General features: G+C 47.5%; 1 protein-coding gene across 1 annotated transcript in view; it reads right to left on the bottom strand.

Moving 5' to 3' along the window:
* The window catches only part of PIP5K1C (phosphatidylinositol-4-phosphate 5-kinase type 1 gamma), a 54,005-nt gene that overhangs the window by 11,106 nt on the left and 19,313 nt on the right, over positions 1-23,586 (bottom strand). Inside the window, exons 2-12 of the mRNA XM_009277080.1 lie at positions 12,919-12,950; positions 10,489-10,575; positions 10,005-10,135; positions 9,278-9,395; positions 7,170-7,322; positions 4,715-5,014; positions 3,986-4,191; positions 2,663-2,746; positions 2,081-2,129; positions 982-1,066; positions 450-611 (exon numbers count right to left, since the gene is read on the bottom strand). Coding sequence (XP_009275355.1) covers positions 450-611; positions 982-1,066; positions 2,081-2,129; positions 2,663-2,746; positions 3,986-4,191; positions 4,715-5,014; positions 7,170-7,322; positions 9,278-9,395; positions 10,005-10,135; positions 10,489-10,575; positions 12,919-12,950 — 1,407 coding nt within the window. The remainder of the gene's footprint in view (positions 1-449; positions 612-981; positions 1,067-2,080; positions 2,130-2,662; positions 2,747-3,985; positions 4,192-4,714; positions 5,015-7,169; positions 7,323-9,277; positions 9,396-10,004; positions 10,136-10,488; positions 10,576-12,918; positions 12,951-23,586) is intronic.

The following is a 23,586-nucleotide window of genomic DNA, read 5'->3' as shown; positions in this document are numbered from 1 at the left end:
CCCCCTGCATTCCCCATTTCCCCCCCCCTTTTTTTTTTTTTTTTTTAAAGGGTGGAAAATTCAACTTTCTGATTGCTTTTGGGCTACGACTGCTGGTGCCAGTTGGCAGCGGCTGCCTTGCAGCAGTGACGCAAGCGACCATTTTTACTGCAGAACCATACAGTGCTGCAAAGAAGGGATTCGGTCTTCTTTGATGCAGAGGCATTGCTTCCCCAATCAACTAACTGCTGGTGCTGTGACAAAACAATATACTCTTACCTTCTCCCCTTTCCTGCTTAAGTTTAGCACCTGCAAAGCACAGCAAGACATGCAATGAAGAGCTATCCATCAAGGAAGACATGTGGTCGGTGCACAGTGGGGAACTTGACGAGAACAGGGAAGGATCCTAAGGAACTGCTAGGAAAGACAGGGTAATCACACAGCCATCAGCCACCAAACGAGACCATTACCTTCATCGTCAAGTGTGGGGTAACTCCTGGCTGCACGAAGATCATACTGCGTTTCATCCTTTTCAGAGGGAAGCTGGCTAGCTGAAAATGCAGCTGTTGGACCAGCCGTCTTGACAGCTAGCAAGGCACTACGCCCTTTCTTTGAGGGAGATGACTTCAGAGCTGGATGAGAAGAGTGAAAGAGAGGATGAAATTACCACCACCACCTACTGTCACACCAAAGGCACTTTTCCCTTCATAAGGAGAGGCCTCTGCCCTCTGACACACACACACACGTGATCTGCAAGTGCCATCTCCAAAGGACTGAGCCTGAGTCAGGCTGCAGGGAGAGCTCCGGGCTGGGAGTCTGAGCAGACCAAAGCAAGCCATGACAACCTGAGGGCTTTGCAGTTCCCCAGCTTCGCTCTATGTTACAGTGGAAAAGCCTGCTCAGGCTCCGGCCCAGAGACTCTCCACGTGGACTGAAGCAGCAAGACTGAGATAAGGCTTGTCTCACATCACAAGGGCAACAGCTCTTGGACTAGGTACTTACAGGAATTCTTTCGAAACACTGTGTTGGTCATGAATTTGAAGAATCTCTCTGCATAAAAGCTGGGTCTGTGTACTGACACCGTGTCCTACAAAGGCAAGAAGCAATTGTTTAATTTTAAAATTATCCCTCAAGGCAGAATTTCTATAACAACCAATGCAGCCTTTTTTATTCCAACATTTAGCACTGATCGAGCCTTAAAATGGAAAGGCTTAACTGAAATGATCTGATTAATGCTATAAATAAGCCTGAAGCATTGCCTTTGATTTGATTGCATTTGATTATATTCTTGCTGTAATTTTATAGTGGATTTTGGTGATTTTATTCCTTTGTAGACTTCCTGGATTTTTCAAATATTGGCCTGATTGCATACATGAAATTTCTTCTGGCTTTGCTGGCTGACATTCAAAGCACACCTGGATACCTTTGCATACAACACGGACACCAAAATTCAGCCAAGGGTCTCCATGCATTTCAAATGTTTTGCACTTTTTGTTTAAAATCGTAAAACTGAAGCTGTCTCTGCTTCTGATGTTTGACTGTGCTGCTACGACTTGGCATCTACACATTTTCTTTGCCTTATTATTTAAGGGAAGCTAGGAGCAATGCTGAAAAATAGTTTCCACGTTCAAGGTTGCTTTTTTGTAAACATGCACCTGGCTGCTGCAGGAGACAAGACAGCAGGGAAACACTGAAAGGGATTTATTAACAGATAGCTTACTGAAGTTGAAACACAGTCAATCACCAAAGAGAGCAAATGCAGGGCTCCTTGACACATACACGGATGCACACGCCTTGTGCATACAGCTCCTGGTATCATGGGGAGGAGGAAAATGACAGATGGGAGCAGCGGAGGAAAGCTGGTAGCACGACAGCTAAACATGCAAGGAGGTGGAGTGAGCAAGAAAACCTGATTGGGAATAAGTGGCACTACACCGCTGTGGAGGCATAAGAGGTAAGAACTATTCCTTTCATCAGCTTCAACTGTGCCAGTTCAGGCACTATAAATAGCAAGGTAATCGGCACCAACTAGCATAAACGAAGCCAAGGCAGGTAATCCTGCCGAGGCCTGGACAATTTCTGCCTCTGTACAGGCACTCACCCCGTCATGGACAAGGGCCTTCCAGGTATGTTCTAGCTTCTTGATGAACCTAATTCCGGGGGAGAAATGGAGAGAAAAGAAAAAGAGACAGATTCAGGCACATACTCTGTATCTAAACCACCTTTCATACCCCGCACAGGAGAGATCACTGAGCTGCTAACAAGTCCTCCTTCATCCGGAGTGTAGCTTTCCTCCAGCCAAGAGAGGTTGGCTGAGCACACCGGCATCTCTGCAGCCAGGTCAGGACTGCCTGGGAACCCTACAGGGAAGGAGCAGCTGGGCTGGAAGAGGAGCAGAAAATCACCTTCCATCCCTGGAGATATGCTACCCATCCTAGGCACAGAGACGGGAAACTTCTATGAGCAACTCATTATATCTTAGAAAGAAAAATGGCTCTGTGTCACCAGCTTTTCTAAGGACAGGATAAAAAACCACAGCCCCCGACATGCATTGACAGATGCCTTTAGGCAGCCTGCCCACTCATTATCAAGCTCTTCAGGAGAGGAAAATCTTCCTGCTTTCATTCAGTATTAAAATAGACGTTAACACACTTAAAGGACAGACAACTGCAAAGTTACCTACCTGTACGATTGAAGGATATCTATTATTCCTACATGTAGCAGGAGACGCTCTCCTTTGCCATTCACTGCTGGGATTCCTCCCATCCTGCAGGGAAAACAAAACCTCAGCGAGTGCAGCCTCAAAAAGAGCAGCTGTAATACCCCCGAGACCTGCGGAAGGGTGGACGGCAGCACTGAAAAGAGGACTCTGAGGAAGGGTGGACGGCAGCACTGAAAAGAGGGCTCTGTGGTGGTCAGACACAATGCAAAAACCTGCAAAGTCACTTTGTGCACAACCATGGGAAGTCACCTACTGACCCAGGCTATCTCTCACAGGGTGATCCCGGGGCTGCTGCCTGCAGCGCCAAACACCAACTATCAGGACAGGACCCGTGTCACGTGGCAACAGCTCTACCTGGGCCAGAAAGCACCACATCATTTCTTCTTAGCTACAGACTTTATTCTGGGGATCAGATTATTTATCAGGTCAGCGTAAGCTGTCTGCCTATTAGGGCAGCAAACCTTTAAGAACAAGAGTATTTCCAGTCCCATCCGCGATAATATCAGTCCTGCCAAAGGTGCAGCAACCACTAGCACCAGCACACAACAAAAGCATGCAGGTATCAGGCAGGCCACTGCAATTAATGATGCTACTTGAAAGAATGGAAACACCAAAGTATTATCCCGGCTCCACCGTGACTGATCCTCCATCAAAACTGGAGCAGCTGGTTTCAGACAGCAACAAACAGCAAACTCCACCATTTGTTAGCAAGCTTGGTCCACAGAGCCAGAGAGACAGTCACAAGAGCCACCTGCAGCCCAAGAGCCATAGATCGGGCACAGCATGGACAGGTTTTGGGCAACCCCCTCCCAACCCACAGCTCCACCAGTTACTCCAGCACTTGGCTACATTGCTGTTTGTTAATCGGAATGGGATGGCCTCAGGGTACCGTCAGGGATTCCAAAGATGGAGTGATGGAGAACAAACTCCAAGCTCCTAGGGACAGGCTGATCCCTACTTCCACTCCAGTATTTGGATGCTGAGCTAGAACAGAGCTAGCTTCTCCTCCCCAGAGCCTGGGTGGATATTTAGAGGCTGTAACAGGAGCTGACAACCTACAGGCTGGCCTAAGAAGAGAGATTGCTGTGAGGCTGGAGTCTTACAGAAACATTTCCCACCCCAGCTTCCCCCTTTCACACCACACTGCTCTACTGGCAGCAGTACCATAACCCCCAGGAGAGATGCTCACTCTAACAGTTCATATGGGCCTCAGTCACGGATTTACTACTCCAGCCTCCACCTCCACCCCTCCCAGCAGTGCAAGAGAACCAGGTTTTCACCTACGTGTCATCTGTGTCTATGGACTCCCCCCGGGCAGCCCCACCCTGGATGGACTCCATGGCCGTGGAGTAAAGTGCCTTCTGCCCCACAGGACGCTTCTCATCCGACGTGCTGTGGGCTCCCTCAGACTGTCGCTCCCGTTCTTGCTGGTCTATGTTATGAACCCCAAGCAGGAGGCTGTAGTCCATGATTTTAAAGCTTTCCAACACCTACAGGTTAGTGTTGAGTTTAAGAACAGAGACAAAATATCAGGCCAGCAGCTCAAATACAGCACAGATCCCAAAGCATGGAACAGCCTGTCCACATTCTCACTAACAACTCCTTCGCCAGAGCTTGAACGTTTCTGAACCAATAGTCATCTCTGGACTTGATCGCATAGAGTTTGGCCATCCCACAATCAACCCAAAGGGCTGAAGGCTTGCAAATAACACCGTTGTACCATGTATCTGCTGCACACTGTATAGGAAAAACGTATTTAGTCCCAACAGCCCAGCTACAAGTGGAGCATGCTGCCACAATTTGATGCACCAGGTAAAGAAACACAGCCTTAGTCCTCAGAGGCTGTCATGAGATCCAACTCCACTGCTTTGCTTTCAGGGAAAAGCACAGTAGAAGGGACTTATCCTGCTTTGGGGTTAGCAGATTAGCAAGGTTCTCAATCATTTGCTCCTCCTCATGCTTGAGAGCCACAGAACTTCATTAACCTGCTCCCCAAGCTGCCCGCCTCCTTACCAGACAGTCTCGTTGCAACGTTTTCACCAATGCACTGAAGGTATCTGCATCCAACATCAGGCCCTCGGGCATGTCTTGTATGAAGTCTAGATCCTTGTACGTAGGGCTGGACTTTTCTTTTTCCTTCTTGGATGCCCGGCGTTTATAGGTTGAGCCTTTCAGGTCAAATTTCAGGTGCATTTTCACCACGCGAGGCAGAATGTTGTTCATCACGACCACGCGGATGTTTTTGCCCCCTGATTGCACACAGTACAGTCCATAAAACTTCGGCAGCAGTGTCCGTGGGTTCTGGTTCAGATTCTGCAGCAGGGTTGGGAAAAAAGCACGGGGAAAGGTAATTTCGGCAGAAGATTCCTGCTGTGTTCAACACAAAGCATGTTAACAGATCTTGGAGCAGTCACGCTAGCGCTTCTTCACCTAGGGATTTTCTGAACTTTACATGAGAGCTTACTGTACCCATTTGACAAACTCTTGCATTTCAGTGGCTTTAGGACCTGAAAATACCACTATGCCTTGAATACAGGGAATGAGATGTACAGCACTCTGGGCAAATAACCAAGTCCGGAAATTCCCCGCTTTCCCCATCAACAGCAGCTAAAAAAGGGAAACCAAACTGGAAGAGAAATAAACACAGTAAGTGGGAACTTCAAGTTTAAAAATAACAGCTATCTTCATCTCTTCAGAAGTGTCAGAAATCAAGAGCTGTTCTCTGGCCCAGAATAAACCAGGGACACGGTATTTTTTTTTTTTTTTAAACAACATCAATTTTCTCCTCCTTTTGCAGAGTTGCTTTATAAAACACAGTTGGCCAGAGAGCGCAGATATCCTGCTCTGCTATCATGTCCTTTTTTTAGGCAGCAGTTATTATTAGGAATGACATGACAGGCATGATTTGCTTGTTCAGCTTTGGGAAAATTTGGGAAGGAAACAGAACATCTCTGTACGCTACAAAAGAAAGGACAGACCTGACAGACTCTGACAGACGGCAGAAGCACGATTGTATTAAAATTTCATGCCCCTCCTCATCTCACCTAACTGGGCACACGAGTGAGCCCTCTTTGTGAGCGCGCTGTTCAATATGGTGCAAGCTAAAAGCAACAGAGACAGGCAAGACCGAACGCAAACAGCGCTTGCCCAGTTTCAAAGTAACTCAGGATGAAACCACTCTGCTTCCTCTCCACTGACTTACAGTGGAAGTGGACTTACACATCCGCTTACAGCGGATGGGTTTCCCCAGAACAGCAGAGAGATCACGTGTTAGCACCACAGTAACCCACAAACATTGGGATGCTACAACGAGGAGCACACAACTCTGCACCAGACAGGTAAGTTCAGTTTAATTCGTTACACCGATTGCTAGCCAGGACAGCTGCAGAATTCAGGACAACAGTGCAACTCCATTCCCATTCAAAACCCTCCACCTGATTTACTACATACATTAGGCAACAGGCAACACTTTCCAAGAAAGCTCATCCTGTCCAGGAACTTGACTGTCACTTGCAAAAGCAAGCGACTGGCTGTCAGTTATATACAGACACCCAAGACCCTGTCTCACTTTGGCAAATTTTCCCCAGTAAATATCGAGTGAGGCAAGTATTTTCATAAAAACAGTGTACGATCACATAAATCAAATCCACTGCAACATGCACGCAGATGGGGCAGCATTAACATCGCTTGCCATCACCTTCTCCTCAGCATCTCCACGGCAAACAAATCCCTGGGTGGTTCTAACTGAATTTCAGTGCCCTCATCCATAGAGCTGGACCCTTCACCGCAGTTATGCAGGGAGGCAGCTCCTGGTTTACACGCCAAAGCATTGGGTTTGGTTCTGATTTACTACTTGTCACCACATGCAAGTCCTCTGGGTCTCAATATATTGCCTTGCTAGCCCTGAGATTTAGGCAACAACTATCTGCAGCAGACTGGATGTGCAAAGCTGGCTGGTACTGTGGGAGTCTTTAAGCTTGGTACTGCAGCCAGCGGGAGCCAGGACAACCAGCAACTGCCTTCAGAGTAACTCTGTTAAACAGCAGATATGGGAGATATCCAGGGACAGCAGTGGTTTTCCCACAAAACCAAGGTGGCTTTGTTATTGCAATCAACAGCCATCCTCAAAGCCAGGCTGAGGCAGATGTATGGTGCCAAGCGAAGAAGAACGAACTAGTGCTGGAAAAAGGACACCCAGAAACACACATCTGGGAAGGCACTGCCAGGCAAGAACATGCCTAAAGCCATGGCACAGTTATCTGCCTCAAGTTTACCCACGGAATTTGCAAATAATTGGCAGGATTTGTGCTTCTGGGACTGGCTTCGTGACACACTGTTAACATTGTCCCTGGCACAGGGCGGGCAGGCCACAAGAAACCCAGGTGGAGGACATGCCCTGTGCGATGCTTTGGACAGAAAAGCTGCCACGACAAACCCAAGTCGGGTCCAAGGTGCTGGTGATACACACCATGTAGTAGCCAGGAAGGAGCTTCTGTAGGAATTCAGCTTCCTTGTGCATCACAGTTTTTATGATGAATTCATCGTCGCTGGTGACATAGAAGAGGGAGCCGCTGGCACCAGGGTTCGACAGCTCTATCAGAGGCTCATTACATAATGAATACTAGGGAGGAAAAGGAAAAAAGATGATGTTTTTAGCCCCCACTCATTGCACGCTGAGTTCTATGCCCTTGAGGGCTTTCCCCAGCATGCTGTCTCCCTGTGAGATTAAGGGGTAGCAAAGCTTAAGTGAGAACTATTTTCATTATAGGTTAGGTCTAAGCAGCAAAGCTGCTGGACAATTTACAATTAGAGACCGAGATTACAGTTCAGAGCATCCCAACTGCTCAGAATCAAGCTAATCATATGCTTTCAGTAACATCCAGACTTCATAATGACATCTTATCCTTCCCCATTGTGCGTGTACGCATGTATCACATTTAGGCTTTTTTCAGCACATTACTGCAAGCGCAGACGGAAAGATAGGATTTTAAGAGACATGACAGTCTGCTCAGGGTACCACATATCACCGTGCTGGAGGGAACACAATGCACTGGCTGTTCTCAGCAGCCTCCTCTGGCCTTGTGCTCCCCTGTTACAGAGGGTTTTTACAGCCACATCTCACCCCCTCAATCCTGCCAGAAACACACGAAGAGCGTTAGACCAGGTGTCCAAACATGAATAGAGGGATCAGTGCTGTGTAAGCACAGCAAGGGGTACTGCATCGGGAATTGAATTGGGAGGACATTTCTAGACATCAGCATGCAAACAGCAGGTCCTCAAATGAGGATATGCCTAGCAGCGGGGCGGGGGGGGGACAGAAGAAAGCACAAGCACACATGTGCACTTCACAGCTAGGTACCAACCCCAAGGTAACTGCGTAGGTCGAGTGGGTTCAGGACAGCGTCACGTCAGAGCTGCCACAGCAAGAGGTAAGATGGGGAGAGGGAGGTAGGGTATGTAAGGGACATAATCAGAGCGATAAATTAAATGCTCATCATTATGTACTGAAAACAGCTTTCAGCACTGCACAGATTAATGATCCAAGACTTTATCAAGCTAATTATCTCATGCATAATTAAAGGCATTTGCTGCTGTGGCAGGCAAGAGAGAATCAGGGGAAGCAGAAGCAACAAATCAGAGCCGTGACCTTTGCAATTGAGGCAGGCTCTTTGCCTCACCCAGGTTTTGAACCACTCATCACATCAGCCAGCATTATCTTGGATGGCACAGATGGGGACCACTGTTACTGTCAAACCATGCAATGGCACAGGCTTGTTTCTACTTGTAGGTGTTCAGCTACGATTACCCCTATCTGCAGCTGAAGTCAGAAAAAAAGGGCTATTAAAAAAGGGGGAGGGCGTGTGCTCATTTGGATGTGTTCCCTTCCCTGGTTCAACAAATGTCCTTTTCTAAAGAGCAGGACGTCACATACATGCAAGGGACAAAATTCAACCCCAGTGTACTCCAAGCCCCAACAGCTTGTATTACTAGGTATTTTAAAAACAGCCTTTCCAGCTCTGAGGAGCTTTCTGAGCACAAGAACAAACTGTATTTTATCCTGTCTTTGTAAGATGATTAAAATAACTACACTCACATAGCTCTCGAGTGAGTACACAAGGAAAAATTCCCATCTTTGTCCTCAGGGCCCCAGGGGACATTACAGGGTTGCACCCAGCAGAACACAACTCCTTTTGCTTGTAAACACAGTAAGTTATTGTCACCACAAGCAGCAGAGAGGGAACCCCATCGCATAGCTTACACAGCACACACTGTACGCAGATCATTTCCTTTCCCTCCAGTGTAAGCTAGCAGCTACCTCTTAGCAAACAAAGACCTGGGCTGAATGATGCTGGTCTTGCCGGGACCGTCACTGGATCTCCTCCAAAATTGAACAGAATCCCTAAATCCACAGCCTGTTCCCACTCCTTGCTGGGATCAGAATGATTCCTCAACTCTTTTCCATTCCTTTTAGCAAGAATTGCTGACAGCCTTCATTTAGGGGCAAATTTCCTGCATTGCTCTAGACCATCTCAAATAAAGGAGGAAAGACAGAGAAATCCAAAAATACATCCATACCAAATAATCATCTGGACGAATCCCAAAGAGTTCTCGGAAGTACCGAAAAGCCACTGGTGCATAGGTCTTGAACCTGAAGTCAGCATAATGGTGAGCCGGGGTGAGATTACTGCCTTCGCTGCACAGAACAGACATTACATGAGCAGGGCCTCTGTAATACCATTCACCAGATATGTACAGTCACTGGCCTCTCTATATTTGAGATGAATTGAGCCTTGCAAAAAGACATCTTAGGAACAACAACAAAAAATATCTTTCTTCTGTGGCAGGACAACAGGAAAACAGGTTTTAAATTATCTGCCAAAATCTGTTTCCAAAGAGTGCAAGGAACAACCACTTGCCAAGCAGAATATATTTACACAGAGAATATAGCCTTTATGAGCTTTGTTTATTCAGAGTTAAAGAGCTCCCAGAATGAGTTTCTTCCATCTCAAACATGGCATAATTTTGTGGAAGAAATTCTAGACGGACAGGTAGAAAGAGAAGCACGTAGGAAGGCTAACAAACTCAAGCATACAGTACTGCATCTTACATTGTACTTCCTTGCAAGCCAGTGTACTGCAGAATCTAACACTTCCCACTGTTATGTTTGTATGTAATGGATGCATATTTAAAACATTCAGAGCAACCAACTCTGTGATCTAAAGACAGATGGAAGCTCTCTTGAAAAATCAGTGAGAGGAAAAGAAATAACTCATCCATTCGTTTTGTTTCCCGTCTCCTTTACCTTGGGAAAAAAATGCTCTCCACCACGTAGAAGTCCTGCATCAGGACATCTCTCTCTGGCTTGGAGCTCAGATTGCCGACAGTATATCCAATCCCTAGCTGGATGGCCCCCTTCAGGGTGGATGAGGTGGTCTGGCAGAAAGAAAAGAGCAGTAAGTGAGTATTTTGCAGCAGATTATCATGATAACATCCCCTGTATTACAATACAGTCGTGTCTATGACTTCCATGGGATCATCTCAGGCACTACATACTGCTAAACAAGTTCAACCAGCTGCTGAAGAGATGGATTAAAGCTTCCAGAAAGTTTGCCGTTTGCAAGATTATGCAGTACAAGGGTGCTGCATAAAATCTAAATCAGATTGGTAGCTATTAACAAACTGAACCAGGAAAGCTCGGTTGTGCTATTGCTAACCTTGGGCCCCAACCTCTCTTCTCAGCCTGCCACCTACACAGAGCTGCCAGTCCCCGCTCCAAAAAACCAAACCTTTTTGTAGGTGGTTTCACCAGAAGCATCAACGCCTCGATGACCTATCTTCTTTCCTTGGCCAGGCTGTCCTGGTAGCGATGGTCCCTGCAATGAAAGAGCATGGCTAAAGCCCAGAACAGAAGCTGACCTGGCCGACAAGAACAAGCAGAGCAGCACAGGCACAACCACGCTGTCATGGTTGTAAAGGACAGAGGGATCGCTCTCTACCACTGGAGAAAAATCTGCAGAGTGCAAACAGGTGTAATTGGCACTGGCAAGCCTTAAACAAGGCTGAATTATGCATCCATCCCTCAAGACAAGAAGAGTTAGAACACCCAACCACTCCATCTGACACCCTCAGTACTAACTGGGCAGAGCCCTCAGCAAAGATGCTGAGCTCAGGAAAGATCTGCTTGCTTCCCAGCTGCCAAGATTCCACAGCAGTTGCTTGACCGCAGTTTCTCATTGATTTAAAATAGCGATGTATTAAATCAAACAGCGAGAGAATTTTATTCTTAAAAATCCCATGCCCTCAGGTGTCATACCAATACCTTGCACTTCACTGGAGAAATAAGAGACAGATAACAAGGACAACACAACCCCACTCCTGTGTTCACGTGGAGATAATCCATTTAAGCAAGATCTCATTTGTTTACAATTCAAAGGGCGAGACCACAAAGAGTAAACTGCAATAACAGCTCTTCCTGAAGTTTTGCAAAGAGTTTACAGAAACACTATAGGACTGCCAGCACTTCAGAGTGAGAACAAACCTACTCCTATCCCATTTTCCTCCTCTTCTACCTCTGAGTCCGCCTGGGCCTTTTTTTGCTGATCCAGGAGGCAGCAGATTGTGGCTGTACCCTTTAACAAGCCAACACAATCACGTTTTGTGAAGTTTGATACAGGTCCTTTTGCAACCCCAAGCGTAGGGCCTCTATACTCTGCCACGGGGCAACGTTTCACCTACTCCCCAGCGCTCCCGCCACCCCAGTGGATTGCGGAGCCCAGCAGATGGCTAAAACTGCCGGTGAGCCACCAGCGACATTTGGGGGTTTGTTACATTAAAGAACAGCCAGGCTTTGGATGTTCCTTTAAGCAGCGTGCAGAGAGATCCAAGGTCATTTCTCAAGTGACAATATTATATCACTGTCTCTCTCGAGTGCTGCACAGACCCATCTCTCAGAACTGATGTCTACAGTAGACAATGTATAATTTTGTTCAGACTACAGAAGTTCTTTGTGTTTTAGCTTTTAATCAAGAGCTTGCAGCTATTTCTGGTCAAACCACTTGTACTTCTGGTACTAAGGGGCAGTCTGATTTCTCCTTCAAAAATCTTATTTCCTACCCTGTTTTAAACATTTAGCACAGCCAGGCTTGCTTCCGAGTACTCCTCCAAACAGTCGTGATTAGCAGTACAGCTTATCCTTTCCTTGCAGCTTCTAACCAACAAGCTGGATCCCATCACACACGAGCTCAAGCTGTATCGTCCTGCCTCACCACATGGCTCATCATCATCCTCTCAAAGCGATTAACAGACACAGGTATTGGTTAAGAGATTGTCATCATATGAAATGCAGTAACAAGTCTCTTCCACAGTCTCTTGCTCTACTTGTGACTGTAGAGAGGGCAAGAAAAAGTGGGGCTATTTGTGCATTGAACAAAGCAATCAACTATCACATAAGTTGAGCTTCCTACTATGCATATTTCTGGGGAGGCAAAAAGAATCAAGTGTCACATTCCTGGCAGTTTTATGGGAAGATTTTGCTATTCATGTATACAAAAGCTCATCATCCCAGGTGAGTAATGTAAAGGGGTATGTCAGAAAGTTAGATCGAACAAAAATCATTTGAACATGGTGCCCTAAACCAAGAGTGTGGGCTTCAGGGAACAGTTTTCAGGCACAGATCCTCCTACTAGATTCCCTGCTGCCAACTGTGAAGAGTTTTGCTCCAGAAGGTAACAGTGATTCAGCAACCTGCGATCTGGATTACGTGTGAGAGAAAATCAGTCCCTCGAGATGTTCCCCTGTTCTATGGCTTCACAAATTACAGCCTCCTTGACTCACTTCAGGAGCGGGTGAGACCCAACACAGAGCCCTGGAGATGCCCAATACACGGATTCTCCATTTATCACCTTCAAGTTCTGGTGGGAAGAGGTGCCCTCAGCCACTTACTTACAGACATCATGGATCACACAGCTAAAATTGGCCACGTGGTGGGCATAGTCCCTTCACATCCCCTCTGTGACTGTGGTGATGCCAACACAGGGACTCCAGAGAGCTGCCACTAATTTTCTTTCTCCCAAATAACAGATATAAAATTTTCAGTAATCTTAAATGTATTTTGAAGTCCAGCTTTGCCAAAAAAAAGTCAGGCAGAAGTGTTTTCTAAAGCTCTGTGATCTCATTTCTCAGCATGGGATTTTCAAGGCCAGCTTTACACATCTCACCTCAGTGACGGCTGCCTTCTTCGGTGCCAGACCTGAGGAGAGAAGGGAAGAGCATCAGTAAAGGCAGGGACATCAGAAGAAAAAAAAACATTGAGAAAATAGCCTAATGCTTTGCTCTTTCAAGAAAGCTGAAAAGCCTTTAAAAGCAGCTGGTTTTGCTCAGTTTTCAGTTTCACTAGTGCAGGAGTCTGAAGTTACAGGGGTCACCCAAACAATTTCATATTCAGAAGCACAAAGATGCACAGTTTTTCCTAGCAATAGTGTTTTCTAGAGGCTTCAGTAGAGAGACTTCTTGTAAATCCCTGCTGCACCATAATAGGTCCACACTACACTGACGAGTTGGTTACATACAGAAGCCCAGAGAGACACTTATGAAGCTGCTTTCCAGCCACTCAGAAGGCACTTGACAAAACTTTATTGATAATTGAATCTATTTATAGAATCCAATGTCCAAATATATCGCAAAAATGAATGCATCACTTATCTCTACCACTGCCTTTGGGAGAAGCGACCATTACTCCATTACAGTGAACGGTAAGAAATTAGGATTTCACCTCAAGCTTTTAGATATATAATCAGAGTTGGAAACACAGGCCCAAACCCTCCTCTAACATGAGGCCATCTTTCCATTTCCGAGCACAAGGCGACATTTGCAAGGAGCTCCTTATTTTTAGGCAACAGTGAGAACAGGCTCCTCTGCCGCTGGCCCTGTGAGGTGTTCGCTGACCTGCTGAGAGCCTCACGCGTGGGACCACAAGCTCAAGCCCAGTTGGCTCCGGAGAGCCACCACGAACAAGGATCAAGAGCTGATGAAGAAGAGCAGGTCCCCACCCCATCCCGGCAGCACAACGTCCCCTGCCAAGGCAGCTCCCCAGCCTCCCTCAGCCACCTCTGCATGCAGAGCCCAGTTACTAGGAGAGAAGCCCACGTGCAAAGAACGCAAACCCAAGTGATAGGTTTAAGGCCATCTGTTTCCAGGTACGAGTCTGCCGCTCCTTGCTCCTGTCTGAAGCGTTCCTACAAGCACAGATTGTTAAGCAACCCACAAATCCTTAGAAAGGACTTAACTTCACAGGAGACCATCAAGCAGAGCTTGAGAGTTTTGGCTGTGAAGAAGAAAGGCTCTTCCAAGCCCTCAACTTTTCCCCACTTGAGGGCAACGGGTGGATTACAGAACTGCCTGCCAGTGCGCAAATCCTCCAACTCAAGAGGGATATCTACACTCAAGCTGGGGATGTGCGGTCCCTCTCCAGGGGGAGCAGGAGATGTCCAGCCCTCCCGGCTGGAGAGCAGGAAAAGCCCCAGAGGATCCAGCCCAACACGCTGCTGCTTCAGCATCTCCCCCATTCGGCCAAGGAGGAACTACGATGGTTTAAGTGGGTAACTGCTCAGCCTCCTCAAATGCAAGCAGCGATGCTTCAGGGCTTGTTTCAAAAGGAGCCTGAGCAAGAAGTTGGGCATAACAGGAGCATGATGCTCTGGAGATGACAATAGCACTAGGAGAGCATGTGATTCAGTTATATTTCAGGAAATATTTCAGACACTGGGAAGCAAAAAAGCAACAAACCCAACAAAAACCCCTTGGTGGTCACGGGGGAGATGAAATTGCTCTCCATCAGAAGTGCTGGTTATCTCACCGTTCGGTCTCAGCAAACTAGGGATCCCCTGGTGCAAAATGGGTCTTGTCAATGTGGCATTTTGAACTGTCTGCAATGCAACCCCCCAGCCTGACAGCTTGGCCTGCGCTTGCAAAGCTGGAGCGGCACGGGAAGATTAACTTCTTGTTGTTTTGTTTTAAATCATGCTCTCTAGTGCCCAAGTTTCGCATCAGGAACAGAATCACAGGACTGCAGCAAAAGTCTGAAATCCTGCTCCCTCTGTGCAAGCTGCATCACACAATCCCATCTCAAACAGGAGGACAGGAGGCGAGCAGAGCAGGAACCCCTCACTGGCACAGAGTGGCCCCCCTCCATCACCCACCTGGGTTGCACATCCCTCAACCAAGGGGCCGTCACCTACACGGGCAGGCGCCACGCGCGATGGGCGACATGAAACCCTGTCACTCCCTCCAGCTCTTTGGGACTGCGCCAGCACGCAGCTCAGAGGACCACCACTAGTTCAAACCCGCATCAGTTTTTGTGCTGAAAAATTAGTTCTTTGGCCTAAGACAACACAATTTTATGATCGCTCAACAAAAAGCCCCGCAATGGCCAGGGGAGCAGGAGATACAGCACTGAGCGAGCATTTGGCTAACGAACTTTCAGAGCACGAGCTGGAGCAGCAACTCAAGACCACAGAAGAACCCAAAGTGGCGAATGCTGCTCCAGGTTGAACACTGGAAATTGCTAGGAACACAACGCAGCCAAGAGGGTCCTGGGCCAGGGAGACTACGCTCTCCCTGCCACGGCCGAGACTGCTCTCCTACTGCACTAATCTCTTTTCTGCACTTTGTCACAATTCCAGAGCAGGAGATTATCTTTAATTTTGTGATAATTACCACAAGCCGCTTTCATTCCCAGCTTTTAAGTGTCTGCTGCTGTACACGTACCAAATGTGGAATCAACACCAACCGCCCACACGAAGGAAAGGTACCAGAGGCGAGGAACTGTGGATCTCCAGGAGAAATGATGCTTCAGGCAGACAAGAGCATCACCAGCAAAACCTCTCTCCCCAGACCCTAATAATAATAATAATAATAATAATAATAATATTATTAATATCATCATCATCGGCTTTATAAAATCAACTTGACTAGGCAGAAAGTGAAAAAATCTCCCACTGGCTACTCAGCACGTGGCACTCGGCTGTGCTCATCTCAAACAAGCTGACAGATGGCCTTGCAAAAACTGATTTAACTCCAGCTTCGGGGGTTATACAGCCACGAGAGACAGCACTCGGGTTTGTGGGGAACAGGAGCTCTGCTGCGGGAAGTTTCAACACTTAACAAGCTAATTGAAATGATTCTTATCAGATTTGGTGTAGCTTAGTGAGGGTGTATTCAGAAACGTGAACGAGCAGCTCTGGAAGGGGAACCCGGGATGAAACCCCAGCTTTCTGCCCTGCCTCCAGCTCATGCCTGGTTTTTGTAGTGCATTTCATGCACGCTTGACCTGCTGCCTTCAGTTCCTCTTCTCATCTGTGCACGGCTTTGAGTTGACCCTATCCCAATGCTCGAGCTCCTCCAGAGCCTCAGAAATGAACGCTTCGGTTGTAGTGTTCAGCAAGACTCATCTCTGATTTAACAGCTATTTTTCTCATATGCTGCCCATTCACAGCCACAACCGCCTTGTCCATCCCCGCCACGATGCTGACACCCCGCAGGACAGGGATGAATTTACTCCTGGAAACCCTCTGCACATTTACTGTCTGACACAGAAAAGGACTCCCGAGTTTTAGCTCTACCGTGCCAGGGGAGCGTAAACCTACACAAGATGAGATAACCCATTTCTCTTCTTACACGATATATTACGTCAACAAATTGGCGTTCAGACCTTTTTAGGCCCCTCGCCCTCCATTTACATATGCTTGATCGCTCGCTCCCAGTAAGCAAAGCACAACGCAGGCTGGCAGGAGGGCTCCCGCCACGAAGGAAACCCTCATCGTTACCGGGTTCATCAGCCAGCCTCATCGGTGCATCTGAACTCACAAAATGGTGCAGGGTTGGGATCAGAGCAGCTCCCTCGGCTTCTCCAGGCCACCGCCTCTCTAGATGCTGTCATCAGGGAAACGCAAGTGATGTCAGAAGTTAAGAAGTTAAAAAAATCATCAAATCTTTGGGCTTAAAAGCAAACTTCATGAAAACCAGAAAATACTGCCCTTGCTGTCCACAACTTGGAATGCGTTTAAGTTAAAAACATGGGCTTCAAGTTTCATTTATGTGCAGAGAATAAATTTTAAAATCTAATCAAGGAAAAAAAAAGTCACTCAGATGTCTCAAAACCAGCTAAGGCAAGTTGACTAGCAAAACTCCTTTGTTATAAACCCAGAAAGAGGTTTATAACAACCTGAGAGGCTTCTATCCACTGAAAAGGAATTTCTTAGGAAAGTTTACAAACATCCAGCAGAAGCCTTGTTTAAGACCTAATAAAGAAGTCTTCTTTATAAGACAGATGTATACACACATATATATATTTATAAGTATTTGATGCTTTATGATGCTCTAGATGAGTCAAAGCAAAGGTGAATAACTGGTAGATTTATCTGGACTCCTATCTCCAGTCAGAGATGGCGCTGCATCTTTAATAAAAGCTTCGCTTTAATAAAGAGTCTACCAGGAGCTATACAATGTGACTGCAACTAAAAATATGTTAGAATATAAACACCACATAAGCTCTTCAGCTGGAGGCTATACCAACATGACCCCTCCAAAAATGCAATGCACAAGGGACTTGCAATTTGCCACTCACTCTCAATCGGGGCAGTAACAATTGTAATCAAACATGGCTAGTTTTCAAAGTATAGTTCTCCAAAAGCGCTGGACCAGCGGTTTATATTTGTTGTTGTTGGGGTTTTTTATTTGTTCTTTGTTTTTAAACTACTGAGCTGTCAGCACTTTGCAAAATTGATGTTTAATATTAACCCAGCATAATCGGCTAGAAAGCTGAGAAATTCTGACAAGTCACACACACCTCGAAGGAGGTCTGGATCTAATTTCACTTATTCAATTGAGAACAAGACAATGTGATACACCTGAGCAACCCATTTAGATGACAAGAGGAGGTGAAGACTGCAACCAGGATGCTACGATTTATTGTTCGATCAGACCACTCTAAATGCAGCCCAGTCTGGTCAATGCATTATGTGCAAAAGCATTAAGAAACAGACTGCTAAGGCACGAGCTGCGAAAGTTAAAGGCTATACTCATGTAGCAGATGTGTTGCAGTCAAAATACAGAGAGAAAGGCTGGAAATGAAACGCATCCATCAAGAGAGACAGCTGTTACTTCCCGTAAGGGACTGCTGATAAAAAGAAATTAAAATTGGGGAGGGGGGGGGGGGGGTTTGCAATTCAGAGAAGATGCCAGAAAACACATCTCAGCTGAGACACAGCATCTGAACTAGAGCAGGCAGCCAGCCGGGACTTCCCGAGGAACCGGCGTGAGCATCAGGCCATATCAAAAGGGAAAGGCAGAAAGCAACCTCTGCATTTCTTCTCGCACTCGAAACAAGCGGCTTTAGCTCCTAGCAAGCAGCACGCAGGATCAGCAGCCCAGGGCAGTCATTAGAGAGGAGGAGACACAACAGGGAGCAGAAGCTGGACTCTCTGCAACCTCCTGGAGAAGGCAGCTATTTACAACCCGCCCTTCCCAGGCATCCAGGATGACCTACTTCTGATCATTAAACACATTTTCTTGCCATAAAACAACACAATTGGATTAGGATGAGAAACATCAAGTAAGGCACAACAATAAATAAAAAGTTTGGGTTCCCCCCCCCCCCAAAATGCAGCATCTCTCAGCAGAAAGAGCTGTAGCTGACTGCTCTGCACCCTGGGCACAGATAGCTGCTTCTGCCATTGGAGAGATTGTAAAAATAATAAGGAAATAAAGCAATCAGATAAATTCTGCTTGTTATATAGAACCTACATATAGCTTTGATACCAAAATGTGTCCATTTTTCCATGGAGCGCTTGCTGACTGACTGAATGATTTTGGGGATCATCTACACAAAACTCGCGCCGGTTGAACACAAACAGCCTAAACTCACTCTCTCTCCCCTGGTTAGCCACGTCCAGCCCGGTGCTCAGGCAAGGCTCACTTCATGCCTACGGGCAAGCACGGCAAGGGGGAGGAGAGACCCTGCTCCAATGCACCTGCAGCGCAGGTAGCTCCACGTTCCTCAGGACAGTTTAGTCACCATCCAAAGTCCAGCAGTTATTTGCAGACAGATGGAAATGCTGGCAGCACTGGGCAGCATTCAAACTGGACTACCAGGAGCAGCCAGAGATAAGTAATCCCATTTAATCCCACCTTGGCCGCCCTGTTCTCCTCCCTGTCCTCAGCTCCCGCTCGCCGCCCACAGCAGCTCCGTGCCTTCTTTTGCCATTCCAAGCATGCAGGAACCACCTCCCCTTCATGGAGGGAAGATGACATTTGCAAACCATGATCTGCTGCACCAACTCTACGTGCTGCACTCTTTTCCCATGCCCTTTGTCTTGTTTATTTGAGCATAAACTCGTTAGGGAAAGGAACAGCATGCCTTGTACAAATTAAGGGAAAGAGCTTAATGTACCGGCTAGGTAGGACGGGGCCTTGGGGCACTGCTGTGATACTTACTCAACAGCAGCGACACAGCTTGCTTCCTCCTTTCCACCCCGGGCAGTTTCTATCTACAAGCTCTTCAATTAACCTGGGACGGGTGGGCGGCAGGAAGCCCCCCAGCCTGCCCCGAGCCAGCAGCAAGCCCCAAACCCAGTCCTGCCCCGGCCACCCCCTCCAGATTTCTGCTTGAGAGTTTTGAACCCCAAACCCCAGAAGCACTCTCGCTGCTCCCGTGCCAGCGCTCCCCCAGGAATCAAGCAATTTAAGCCCTGTATTATACAGCCCAGGTAGGGCCGCTCAAAGCAAAGCATCACCACTGCAAGGGACCGCCACGAAGGGATGATTCTGCAGTAAAGGCACCTACCAGCCTATTTTATTTCTGTTTTTATGCAGAAACTCTTTCTGCCTCAAATAAATCTGTTTATCCCAGCTCAGGAGGCAGGGCAGAAGCTGAAGATGCAGGCAGGGAGTTAACGCATTCCTCCCTCAGCTGCAGGTGTGGGACTACATCCTGGGTGCAGCCCTCCTGGGGAGCCACGCTGCTGAGCCAGCACATACCATGCTAAAATGTTTCCTTGACGACTCACCAGAAAAAGCGTTTACAGCACCAAAGCCCAATTACAGTGGGGAATGAGCAGGACAAGACCAGGGAAATGAAATTTTAAAAAGAACTGATTCGTTTTCTTGTCTCAGATCAGCTGCATGTAGAAAACAGGACAATTTCGGAGCGCCTAGCCTGAACCGTGTGACACAGCTGACAAAAAAGCAAAACAAAAATCTCATCAAGAGGAGCACGCAATAGCTGACACCCAGTAGCGGAAAAGGCTGCAGCCGTTCGGCTCCACATTCAACTCTAATTATGCAATCCAGTGGGATGTTCAGGCGAACATCTGCTAGATGGGAAAGGTGCAGTCTTATCTGAACACAGTGTTCCTGCTCCCTTCCATGCCGCCGGTCACAGGAGGATTGTGGAGTGGAACAACACACGCTCCCTGGCACGTCCAGAGTGGCCGAACACTCTCCCTGCTGCCCATGTGGGCAGTGAAGACAGAAAGGTGAGACGCTCCCAAGGTCAGGGACCCCGGCAGTGGCGTTAGGGCCGCCAGCCTCTTCCTAGCCTCTGGCCTCTCTCTTTATTACAACTTACAAGTCCAAATCTGTCTACTAGAATTCACAGCAAAGCTTGATTAGGATTAATTAGAGACAGCAAACACTGCAGCAGGAAGCATAACCTCTCCAGGACAGAGCCAGCTCTCTGCGCCTGTGATGACATCCAGGCACAGTGGCACCACATTAAAACCACGACGCCAATTTAAAGCGAGGCCATAAAAGCCTGAAGGACTTTGAAGTCATGTTGCTCACAATCATCCAGAAGAGCTAGAGCAACATCCAGTTGCCTCCTTATCTTTGCTCAGGAGTAGGATAAGCTTCGCATCCCCTACTAGAGGGTCCCAACCCACCGACACTGCTCACTGGGGCATCTCCTGGCTGCTGGGAGAGCTGTAGTTCAGCAGCGAGAAGATGGAGAACCCCCTTGTTGCCTTTCTAGTTGGGCTGCAAAAAACCCACTGGGGACCTGAATGTAGCACATGACCCCAGGCAGCCCTTGGGCCTCTTTTTGTGTTCAGATGGAGTTTTCAGCTGCCAAAAGGCCCCGGAGAGCCGTTTCCCAACCCCAGGTCGGAGAAGGACAAGACAGCTTTGCGAAGGCTGAGTCCAGAATTCACTTCCCTCCTTTGTTTTCTGAGCATCGCTATCTCCCTGCCTGCAGGCTCCTGCCTAGAAGCAGGATTCAGCACTTTAACACATGCACTGTCCTACCTCTGTGCAGGGAAAGGATGCTCAGCTGCATCCTCCATTATGCCATTCTCCAAGTGCCACTAATAAAGGGGGAGAAGTGCAAGCTGACTAATCCGAGGTTACACACTGCTTGCCAGAGCCAGAGCAGTTACTCTGCCCCAAATACACAGGGTTTGCAGTGTGGTATGGCTCAGTGCTTTAGCTGCACGAGGCTTAACGTCAGACCTCAGCACCTCCCAGCCAGGTAGGGATTAGTGCTGCTGGAGGCTCTTCTCCACCATCCGACCTTGGCGAGCTCCCTTTGCAACTTGCCGTCTCTGCGAGGCTGGTACCAGGCACGGGGCAAGGAGTTGGTGGCTGGAAAAGCCACTTCACTGTAGCCAATCCCAAAACTTCTTAAGCTGATAAAAAGCACAGGATATTGTTACTGAGCGGGCAAAACCTCTTTAACTAGAGAGCAGGAGGATGCCCTTGCACAACATCAGCTTGGTTCCCTTTACAATATTGCTTCTCTGGGTATCACTCCAAAGGACCTCAACCTGTCTTGGGACAGCACTGGCAAGTCAAAGAAATCATTCAAGCTGCTTGTAGGAGCAGCATAGCAGATACAAAGAGCGCCAGACTGCAAGTTATATGAGACAGTGACAAACTATCCCCCCTATTTTCTCTCTCAGCCCTTTCTCACAGAGGGTTCTGCAGCTAAACAAAGTCAGCACCACCGATCTAGTAGGGATGGGTCAGATTGTTTATTGCTTCCACCATTTAAAAGTGTCTTCCTATAGATATTACTTGACAGAGAGCTTACTCCCCTTGCTCATTCACCATCAAGAACTATTCTCAGACTAAATTACATTGAAATAGAAGAATACAACTCAAGAAAGATAATCTGCCTCCCCAAATTTTCCATTTTCTGACCTTCTAAAAGATGTGTTGAAGTTCAGTTACTACGGTCACAGCAGGTAAAGAAATCTACCTGAAGTTTCACAGTAACCACCTACCACAACACCAGGATATACAGAAGTTACCACAGTAAGCACAGCTTTAAACCTGTGGGAGCTCAGCATCCCAACCAACAGCAAACTCCAGAGGGAAAACAGTTGTTTTGTCTGCAGGCCACCCTTCACAAGTCATCCTGAAGATGCACCTGGATTTTTAATGAGCGGGGTATTTCCTGATTTACTCCGTAGCCAAAGCTGCTCGGCTAAATCCTCTAAGATTTAATTCCACTCTTGCTAATGTCACTTGACAGAGATTTTCCGGGGGTGCTGAAACACTGAAGACTTGAAGGGGATTTCAGAACGGGGTCACGTACAACATGCGTCACTGGATATAGCTAGGCTGCTCGCATCAGGTTGAGTAAACTCTCCTTCACGAAACACTTCCAGGTTGCCACGGGTGCTGCTGACAACACTGCAACATGCACACGTACGTACAGATTTGCATCGCAATGCTGAGGACAAGGTCTGGGTGGGAGAGGAGGTAGGGGACATCTGTAACTTCTACCTGTTTCAAAAACATGTCAAGGCAAAAGCATCAGGTTGAATTTCTGGACCTGTTTTTAGAGGATAGGTTTGTGATACAGCCCCTCAAAGAGCATGCCCTCTACGGAATTCAGACGTAGTTTTCAAGTTGACCAGGTCCCACTAAAAACATGCAGTTAAAAAGACACGATAGGAAGGAAAAGCGGACCAGTGATACATCTTTGAGAGATCTACTTCTAAATAAACCTAAGCTTTTGCTGCCGTAACAACTAGAAATTCAAGCTCTCCAGCTGCATGCATGTCTCATCTGAGCTCGTTAGGCACCAAGCGATCAGAGATTTCTTGGCCTCATTCAAAATTAACTACCCTGACTCACATGTGGCAGAAGGCCAGGTCTGGCCGGCGTTTTGCTGCTTCCCATCAGTGCGTCCTCTGCCCTCATCACAGCACCCTGCCACCCGCGCTGCCTGCGCTCTCTTCCTGCACAGGACACGCACGTTTTGCACAACCCACCAAACCCTACAGCAAGCCACAGTGAGGGCTAGCCAGCTCTTTAGGAGCAAACTCTGCTTAATCCATCCCAGCTACTGCAAACCCTTTCCTCCAGATGGATCCCATCCCTCCCTGGACATGCCAACACCTCCTCTCTCCCCATATTGAGGGGGCTGGTACCCAGGAGGGGTACCAAGCCTCCAGTCCTCCTCTCCTCCATCGGGACTCTGGGAGCAAACGTCCCCTGCATCAGCAGCAGCTCTAGACAGACCACATACCAGTGTTGCAAGACTGAGGAAGGCCCTCTAGGGCAAAACCTACTGCCGCAAGGCACGCGGGGCTGTAGGTTAAGAGTAAATTTAAATTATTGCTCACCACCATGTTCTTTTCCCACCAGCCTTGTTAAAGCCAATTCTGCTCTCTGTGACTAGAGTGTTTCAGTTGGGTGCTCCTGCTCTGCTCTAACAAAGGCACCTGAACAGATGGAACAAAACAAGCCACAGCAGAACAAGCTCAAAAGATGAAGTGTGCTGCCAAAAATCGTAACTCAAAGTTTCAGCAAGTAGTCTCTTTTCTCCCTGGGATCCTGGCTGTAGCATGGCAGCTAGTGACTCAGCTATCAGCTGAAGATAAGTT

Source organism: Aptenodytes forsteri, unplaced genomic scaffold (genome assembly GCF_000699145.1).
Source record: "Aptenodytes forsteri isolate BGI_AS27 unplaced genomic scaffold, ASM69914v1 Scaffold274, whole genome shotgun sequence".
Classification (NCBI taxonomy): domain Eukaryota; kingdom Metazoa; phylum Chordata; class Aves; order Sphenisciformes; family Spheniscidae; genus Aptenodytes; species Aptenodytes forsteri.
This window is presented reverse-complemented; position numbering and strand designations above follow the sequence as displayed.